General features: G+C 32.7%; 1 protein-coding gene across 4 annotated transcripts; it reads left to right on the plus strand.

Moving 5' to 3' along the window:
* LOC109334992 lies at positions 1660 to 6557 on the plus strand. 4 transcript variants are annotated; one of them, XM_019571023.1, is made up of 12 exons: positions 1665 to 1837; positions 1886 to 2741; positions 3152 to 3227; positions 3309 to 3444; positions 3524 to 3628; positions 3761 to 3841; positions 4326 to 4415; positions 4521 to 4586; positions 5678 to 5734; positions 5831 to 5908; positions 5980 to 6027; positions 6131 to 6557. In XM_019571023.1, exons 1-12 carry the CDS (start codon positions 1811 to 1813, stop codon positions 6200 to 6202), a joined length of 1692 nt encoding a protein of 563 aa, XP_019426568.1. In that variant the 5' UTR covers positions 1665 to 1810; the 3' UTR covers positions 6203 to 6557. The 4 variants fall into 4 exon arrangements, with proteins under 4 accessions (XP_019426585.1, XP_019426576.1, XP_019426568.1 ...); XM_019571016.1 differs by having other exon boundaries at positions 1666 to 2741; XM_019571031.1 differs by lacking the exons at positions 5831 to 5908; positions 5980 to 6027; positions 6131 to 6557 and having other exon boundaries at positions 1662 to 2741; positions 5666 to 5727.

Genomic DNA, 10340 nt, shown 5'->3' on the forward strand with positions numbered 1-10340 from the left:
GAACTTCCCCTAGGGAGTTCCAAGCTCCCCACTCGTAGGGCAATATCATTGGTAATGCCATGACTTATAACTACCCCAATATGAAGGCATCCCATATGCCAAACCCAAACTTTCGTTATTTCCACCACATAATAGCCAATATTTTATTGACATAGGGTAGAAATGGTTTAATGAGCTTTTATTCCTTTTGTCTATGATCAATGTCTATCTTATAGATATTAGGTCCAATTTAGGTCAACACCTTTTAAAGGTGAAGCTAACTTGAGTAGTTACTATTGTGATTGATGGTCTGATTATCAAAATAACTCATCATTTTGAGCTTGAGTTGTTAGGCCTTAAGTCCTTGAGAAAGAGTCCTCTCATTGACCTTTAATCATGCATAATATTTAAAATGGTTAATAAGAAAAATAATTTCTATTTCTTTTCGGTGTTTGATAGGATGCATCCATTCCATCTGCCTAACCCATCATACATTATTGTCCATAATAGGGCGAATTGAAAGGTCTGGATTATATGTGTCAAAATTATTCACAATCCACAATCCGTCCAAATCCAAGAAAAATAAATCTATCCCAAACCATTCATTAGAGGTAATGAATTTAAATGGATATAATCCAATGAAAAACTTTAGTAATGAATGGATTTGAATCCATCTATTAATCTAATGAATATTGATGTATATATATTTGGAGTGATATCAAATCCATCCAAAAACAAACATTAAAAAATGATGCTATATTCTTTTCAATTTCATTCAATATCTCAACTCTCACTTTTTGTAGTGCTTTTCACTTTCACTTTAATTTTTGTTTTATTAAACTGGGATTAATTATAGGCCACAGGGATGTAGATAATATTAAAAATTTGTTCCTAAGTACATAATATATATTAAAAAATTTATATGTAGAACCTTAAACATTGTATGTTTCTAGAATATTGATTTTTTTAAAGTTCAAAAAAATCATTTTCTTGAAAATTTCTTAAAACACTTTTTCTAAAAAATGTGATTTAAAAAAATGTTTTATTGAAATATTGATTTTAAAAGGATGATTTTTTTTCAAAAATGTTTTGTCGTTTTAATTAAAAGATCAAATGGATTGGATATCTATCCATCCAAATCCATGAAAATGAAATCATTGATTGGTTGTATGGATTATAATTCATAAATTAAGGTTGAATATGAATGATTTAAAATATGATTTAAATGAATTTATATCAATTGATGAATGACTTTTATCTATTCATTAGGATCTAAATACAAATATATTCATTTATTACTCATAGTCTCGATCTAATGAGTATGAGGCCTTGGACACAAAGCACAATGTAAAGCCTCCTTCTAGTTCCCTCTAGTTGCTTTGGGCCATTTGGGCTCTCTTCTTCCTCTCACGTATCTTCTCAAAGAACAATAAACCTCAATTTTCAATACTTTTGTTTTAATCAAATCACCTTTAAAAATTCTCAAATTTTGTTTCTATTTGGAAATTTATTTGATTATCACAACACTATATAATCTATAACTCACCCACTTATCCATTTTCATATCTGAGCCGATGCTAAACAAACTTGGACTACGTGGAAGTCCTGAAATCACCAAGAATATACTCAAATGAAAAATAAATAATCTTGGATAATTCGTTTGTGAGTTGAAGAATAATGAAGGCTCCAAAAAATTGTGGTGGAAATTATCTCCTCTCGTCTGTTCTCTACAACTTGACACAATGAACATAACATAGCAATTGTTTCTATGTACAAACAACAACAACGTCAAAACTAAACAAGCTTTAGCAAAATCAGCAGCAGGTGAACGATGAGTGTGTCCTTAAACTGTAAACTCTCCCCCGACATTATTTCTTTCTCTAAAACAAACAATTATTTTCTCTCTTCCCCATCTTTCATTCCACGCAACAACAACAACAACAAGAATAAGTGTCGGTTATTGTTGGTAAGGGCCAATGCAGCAACAGGAGGAGGAGGAGAGAATAACCAAAATAATGATGATAAAGATAAGGATGAGCGCGTATTAGAATCACAACAAGCACCATTTGATGTATCACTTAGCCTTAACGACGTGAACCCAGTGGGACTTGGTCGAAAATCACGTCAGTTATTCGATGAAATTTGGAGAAAATTCTCTGGATTAGGTCAGATCTCAAGGACAATCCGCACAGATGATCAAGAAACACTTCTCATACGCGAAGGACCAATGTGTGAGTTCGCTATCCCCGGTGCTCAGAACACAACTGTCCTCGTTGTTGGTGCCACCAGTCGCATAGGTCGCATCGTTATTCGTAAACTCATGCTGAGGGGTTACTCAGTGAAAGCGTTTGTACGGAAAGCTGATGAGGAAGTTATAGAGCTTCTTCCAAGATCAGTTGAGATTGTGATGGGTGACGTTGGTGATCCTCAAACTCTTAAAGCTGCTGTTGAAGGGTCCAATAAAATTATTTATTGTGCTACTGCGCGTTCTTCTATTACTGCTGATCTATTCAGGGTTGATTATCGAGGTGTTTATAATTTATCTAAGGCGTTTCAGGATCATAATAATAAATTGGCTCAATTGAGAGCTGGTAAAAGTAGTAAGAGTAAGCTCCCAATTGCGAAATTCAAATCTGCTTCTTCGTTGGATGGATGGTTTGTCCGTCAAGGTACTTACTTTCAAGATGTAGTCGCTACTAAATATGATGGAGGGATGGATGCTAAATTTGAATTCACTGACAATGGAGATGCTGTTTTCTCAGGTATGTATGCTTGCTTTCTCAATACTCACAGTATTTTAAATTGCAGTTTTGGTCACGATTGTGATAATGATTGTGGTTATTGTGATTGCGCCCATTGCGATGCGGGTTGTTGCTGTTGTGATCGCGATTCCGGTTATCGTGATTGCGGTCATTGTAACCATTGCGATGCAGATTGTGGCAGTTGTGGTGTGAATTATTTTGTGATGAAAAAAATATTTTTGAATTCGATACAGATGCAGCTGCATCTATGTGATTCAGTGCCACATTGCAATTGCGTTGTGATGCGGTTGCAGGAGTCACCACAACTGCAATATTGCGGCTGCATCACATAATGCGGTCTGCAATTTAAATCACTAGATACTACCAAGATTGTTTGTTTCCTTACATACATATCAATTGTATATATGTAGGTTATGTCTTCAATAGGGGAGGCTATGTGGAACTCTCTAAAAAGCTTTCTCTACCTTTAGGCTCTACTCTTGACAGGTATCAAGTAAATACTAGTTTGATTAGATACATGATTTTTTTTGAATGAGATAATCATCTACAATTGTTTTGTCCTCATAGATATGAAGGTCTTGTTCTCTCTGTTGGTGGCAATGGAAGATCTTATGTATTAATTCTAGAAGCTGGTCCTTCGGGGGATCTAAGTCAGAGTAAATTGTATTTTGCAAGGATTAGTACAAAAGTGGGATTCTGTAGGGTAGGAACCATTTCCCCTTTAATGAGTTGTTAAGTTATAGCCTTCACGTGTCCTCATTCCTTCCGAATTCCTATGGCAGGTTAGAGTACCATTTTCATCATTCCGCCCAGTAAAACCAGATGATCCAGTATTAGACCCTTTTCTCGTACATACATTCACAATACGCTTTGAGCCTAGAAGACAGGTTATGAATACTTCCTTTGTTGTTTGTGATTCACTTCATTAAAATATGTAAAACTAGAATTAGATAAATATGAGGTACTCTATGCCTTATCATTCTTGCACTATGCTGATCCTATATTCATTCTTGTTTCAGAGGCCTGTTGAAGTAAATACAACAATGAATCAGGATTTGAGAAGCTTTAAGCTTATCTTGGAATATATAAAAGCCTTGCCAGTATGTACTTCAATGAAGTTTCCTCTTATCATGCCAGAAACTATGACAACACTGATTATATGCTTGTCTAATGTCACTTTGTGTGCATTGTTAAATCACTAATTCAATTGTATATTAGGGAAATAGTAAAATATTGAAGGGGGCATCACACTAACTTCTCAGCTTAACTTAATTACACTCTGCATGCTTCTTGTTTAAGAAAACTTCGTTTGATTGAAGTTTATATTATCATTAGAATTACCTACACTGAAAGGGTGATGATTGAAATTAACTAACCTCCCTTGAAGGGAGGTGAGTGTAGCTTTTAAAACATGGTGTCACTGTCAAGTGTAATTAAGTTAAACCTCAAGGGAGGTAAAAGTAGTTTCCCCAGAAATTAAACAGACAGGAGTGGAAATACAAATTGGAGTACGGTATATGTTCTGCACTGATGTTGATTATACTTATCATTCTATTGTATATGTTGCACGTGAATACACTGCAGACAGGGCAAGAGACCGATTTTGTCCTAGTTTCATGTTCAGGACTAGGAATTGAACCTTCCAGACGGGAGCAGGTTCTTAAAGCCAAGAGGGTTTGTTTCCTTCTTTATATAGTTTCTTAAACTTAGTTGAGAGTTGCTTCTCCTATTTTTTTAATAGAGTTATATGCCTGATTATGCCAATGTCAAATTCTCTAGGCAGGGGAGGATTCCTTAAGAAGATCTGGCCTTGGGTACACAATTGTTCGTCCCGGTCCTCTGGAGGTAAAGTCACCGTTGCAGGTGCAACATGCACTGAAATGTGCATTGGAATGATTATAAATGGAATGTTATTAGTAAATTTTGCACAACTAATTTTATTGTTTAGTTGCACAAATATGCACTCTTGTGGCATTTGACTACACTGGGAAACAAAAAAGTATCAGGAAAAAGTGAAATGAGATAGAGTGTGATCACATGAGACCTGTGGGGCCAACGACCTCACTTTTATTCTGCTATAGATTATGGAGCAGCCCTGTTTGATACATAGTATAAGGCCTAAAGTCCTAAGCTATGATCATATAGTACAGAACTACTGACAAACTCTCTCAAACACTGATTCAATGTAGTATCAATTATCAAAGCAGTTCCTATATATTGATATATTCTTCCATACTTACAGGTCTTACCGATTGGGGACATGACCTTGTCATGTAAAACTTTGACATGAAAGTATCCATTTCCTATCCATAGTGATGTATGCAAGAAAAATTCACTATCATCCTCCATGTTCTGATCACTATGCTATCCTGCTGACAAATTCCCCAAAACTGAGAACTCAAACTCACCCCAATAATGAACAGAGCAATAATTCCAGAACACCTACCTCCAGATTCATTTAATTCCACCAAACCCTTGTAAACATATCTAAAAACCAACATTAGTCACCATCCTTCAAAGAATCCCATATTTATCTACCCCACCTCAGAAGAACGATATAAAACACAGTCAACATAAAGGAACTAGCTTGTAAAATATTTGCAACCAAAAGCGTTGTCCACTCTAATTTGTTCAGAAACTCTGAAATTGGCATCATTGTAGTCCGCTGACTTTAAATGGTTGCTAACTTCACCAGGGTTGGGTCATTTTATCAGGGTCACTATGGCAGCCAGCTATATGTTTTAATTAATTCCCGTGATGCCTAATTAATGCCAAGGTCATTTTATATGCCAAATATTTTTTTTTAACAAATTGAACCTTGCATTGAAGTTCAGGAATGCAAAGAAAATCCCCGTCTCCATTTTGTTTGGAGTGAGGAAGTATAACATGCAGTTTATATTACCATCTAACCATCTAACTTACAGTTTTTGTGACAGGAAGAACCCGGTGGACAGCGTGCTCTTGTATTCGATCAAGGAAACAGAATATCTCAGGTTACTCTATTATATTCTTTAGTATCATTGTGGAAGCCTTTTACACTGTAGGGATGATTGATCTAATTAATGCAAAATTTTATACTTGATTTTTAGGGTATCAGCTGTGCTGATGTGGCTGATATATGTGTGAAGTCACTACATGATAAAACAGCAAGAAATAAAAGCTTTGATGTGAGCAAACCCTGCTTGTTTATAAACTGGACTAATGCAAACAAATCTAAACTTGTTTCAAATTTATGTAGGTATGTTATGAGTATGTTGCCGAAGAAGGAAGGGAGCTTTATGAGCTGGTATGCGAACAACTATTCGTAAAAAAAAATTAGAAATGAAAAAGGTACTTCCTTATGATCTAGTCTGCATTTATGGAAACTGATTATTTTTGTGTCTGCTTAGGTTGCACACTTGCCTGACAAAGCAAATAACTACTTGACACCAGCACTTTCTGTCTTAGAGAAGAATACTTGATGAGGTTAATGCTCTTGATACTCTAAATTGTGTATTCACACTCCATACAGGTCAATTATTATTGCTTAGTAAGGGGTGTGAATAAGTACTCTAATTAGGAGTGTTGATGGTTCTGATTGTCCCTGGTTGAGACAGCATACTTTCCAAATGCTACATTTTACAAAACCATGTTCTAGTTCTACATGGCTGTGCCTCAAGTGAAATGTCACTATCTTTTCCTGTATATTATTACTTCATCTGCAACTCAAGTATAGGAGCTGAAAATTGAAATAGTACAAAAATGTAAATTTCTATTGTTAAAATGCATTATGCAAGCAACACTGTGTGTTAATCTATCATTGGGTATGAACTCTAATGGCATTTATAAACATGGTCACTTTTGTTAAATCAGCAACACTTTTAGCACATTGACTGAAACAAATTATGGGCATGTGATTTCAACCTGACATTCATTACATCGTGAGGATTCTTTACATAATTATATAAGGATACACGATTTAATTAATTTTCAGGATATAATATTTCTTTTATAGTATTAATTTTTCTCACTACCAGTTTTTGTTGTGTAGTATTTAGTAATAACAGGATTTTTTTTAATAAAATGACTATATGTGCATTATAAGGGTTTCAAATGGTGAAATAGCCCTAATTTTGCTTTTCTAAATTGGTAGGAAAATATGTATATATATAAGATATAGTTGACTACCTAGTAAGATTATGTTGTTGTCTTTGAAAACATTATCTTCAAATTATATTGATTTTCTAAAGCCTGTGTTTTAGAGGAAAAAATATTATAAGGCAAAGTTATATTATCCTAATATATAAAAACTTCGTTTCAATATTCATAAATGAATATTTTCAAGTGTAAGCAAGTAATATTACTATCAAGTAATACTTCATAGAGATGTCTAAGAGATATTCCTAAAACAATAGAGATATCTTTGTTTTTTCATTGACCATTACTAGAAATCAAAGAGTAAGAAATGAATGTGTTTTTTATTATTTGAACAAATTGTATTAAAAATAAATTAATCAACCTATCATATAGAAAATACAAGAGACTTAACTCTATCTAATTCTTAATTAACTAACTAATCTATTTTACACATGTTTTAATCATAGAAATTGAATTGACAATGATGGCTTACTATGCAAAAAAGTCAGTTGAATTGCCATTTTTAAGGGCAAATTTACGTGTTTGGTGCACTTTGACTAAAATATTACAGTCTTGGTGTACCTTTTGAATTTATTACCATAGTAGTATACTTTTACAAAACTTGACTATCCCATTGTCCAGTTTTTTTTTCCTTAGAACACAAAGACTTACTCCATTAGAGTTTTTATTATATACAAATATTTTAATAAACTTGTCCGCCTTATTCAGTTTTTCATTTTTTCTATTTTTCCTAAAGCAACGACAATATGATAGGAGTTTTTGGCTTTATTATATTACTAGCGTGTCCGTCCCTGTCAATCCGCTTTCCTATTGTTTGTAATGTGTATTCTACATATTAAGTTGTATTATATATTGTAATTTGCAGTTGAATATATATTCGTTTGATGTAATTGTTCAATCTTAAAGAAATGATACATATACAACTGTGTTCATTAAGAACAGAGTCTTGATATCTTCACTTAATTTTATTTTCTAGCATGTTAATAGACATTACCGGGTCTGTCAACCCAATTTCATATCGTTTGTATTGTGTATTCTACATATAAAAGTGGTTTTTTTATCTAATTAATTATAATCTATTGAGTAAATCTATTTCATTGGTCACAATGTATATCCATTAAATTAAAAAATAGGAATGCATGAAATATATTGCATTGGTCAAAACGTATGCCATTGAGTAAAGAGTATGTGAATATTTGACATTTAAAACATCCAGACTACACATTACAAACAATATGAAAGCGGGTTGACAGACACAGTAGTACCTGTCAACATGCTAGAAAATAAAATTAAGTGAAGTGAAGATATCAAGACTATATTCTTGATGAACACAATTGTATATGCATCATTTCTTTAAGATTGAACAATTACTTCAAAGAATAGGAAAACGGGTTGACAAACACTACCGTGCCTGTCAACACGCTAGTAAAGATAAAATTAGAAGTTATAAAATATGAAATAAATGTTTATTGGTATAAGCAAGATGAAATTAGAAATTATAAAATAAGAAATAAATGTTTATTAATATAAGAATATATAAAGATGAAATTAGAAGTTATAAAAATGAAATTAAAAGTTATAAAATATGAAATAAATGTTTAGTAGTATAAGTATATATAAAGATGAAAGTATAACTTATACAATAAAATTAGAAGTTATAAAATATGAAATAGGAAAACCCAAAATAACTTCATGAAAGTTAGGTTAGGTTTTTCCTTTATTAAGTAGTATAGATATGCAACTTATAATTAATATATTTGAGGTGGTTATATAGGATTATATGATTTTTTTAAATTAAATTTTTGAAGGGCAAAATAGGAATATATAAATTATGTCATGGTGGTGGTTACACCATGTTTTGGCTTTATATATAGTATAGATACTATCTCGTCAACCCAATTGAAGTTTTTTCATGATTTCTTTGTGAAATTGAAATCAACACTCATATCAGAGATTTTTTGCTATAATATATTTAACTAACTCGATAATCTTATAGGAGTTTTTCTATTTTTTTTGTGAAGTGGAAATCTTGGAGTTTCTAGTATAAAATTAAATTTTTTATATCGCCATTAGGGTAGCCAAGTGTTATATATTCATACACGTTCTTTTTTATATGGTCATTATATATTCATGTAAAAATTTCCTTAACTCTTCTCTTCTCTACACACATAGCATATACTTTTTCATGAGGCATTTTTGTTGAGGGCAAGAAGGATATAGCTCCTTAAAGTTATTGATCCAATTATCACATTTTATTAAAGTTGATCAGGTTAGTATATTATTATGTTTTATTTCATTCTTCTAACTTTAGTATATTTTCCATTTGTTATAAATTATTGCTACAATTGTTTACTTGTTAAATGCAGATGACTATAGGAATGAATATTGTTAGTGATTTTAGTGGCAAAGAGAACATTGAGATATTAGTGATGATGAGGACGTCTCGTTTGGTGTTGGTTCATCTCATAGTATAACATATACTACCCCATCATCATTTTTTGTAGCACAAATTTTAAAGTTGCTCGTGATTTTGGACATACAATTAGTTTAATGAATATTAATGATAATGATTTATTTATTGGGATGCAATTTGAATCCAAGCAAGTCATGTTAGAAAATTCCTTATGATTGGTGAAATACCAATCCTAGGATCTTGAATTTAATGATTCTCACATACATTTATGAATCAAAGGGTGTAGTGTCATACCTGAATCCATGTTCTTGGATGTGCTCCTTTGATCCACGTTTCTGAAAGAGATGTGGTATGATGACCTTCCTCAACCAAATCATTGATTCCTCTTGGGACTTGCGTTTTCACTCTGATGGGGAGATGAGAAAACTGAATTTGATTTGGTGTATTGGGGACCATAACCTTCCTGATATGTTAACTTATAGGGTTCCCATTATCCCCTATGAGTTAACCTGATGGGTATCCACCCATTAAGCCCATATTTGTTATTAGCTTTTAGAAATCTAAGGGGTGTCAGTAATTAGATCACTTATAATGTAACCCCGGAATAAATAGCTGATATCATTGTATCAAATATATGATACTCACCTTAATTAGAAATTTATAATTTCTAACAATCTCCCACTTGAGCTTCATATCTTCATGATACAATTATATCACAGGTTCTTTAGGCGCGCATCCGTATGCTATTTACGTTTAGACTTCTCCTTAATACAATCTGGTCCATCTCATATATTAACTATGGAACCACCGCGACTTTCATCACATTTAAGTGTGACTCGACCACGATGATCACCATATTAATATACTCAATGACATAGATCAAATATGGATGAGTGACATGGAAATTTCATGCAATGTGATCTCAAACATGTCTATTTCCAACTGGTCATTCTTTATTCTTTAGTGAGATCAATCCAAAGTCTTTAATTGCAACACAATTGTTACAATGCACAATTTCAAAATGAAACAATAAACCATCAACTTTATTA

This window comes from Lupinus angustifolius, chromosome LG02, assembly GCF_001865875.1.
Source record: "Lupinus angustifolius cultivar Tanjil chromosome LG02, LupAngTanjil_v1.0, whole genome shotgun sequence".
Classification (NCBI taxonomy): domain Eukaryota; kingdom Viridiplantae; phylum Streptophyta; class Magnoliopsida; order Fabales; family Fabaceae; genus Lupinus; species Lupinus angustifolius.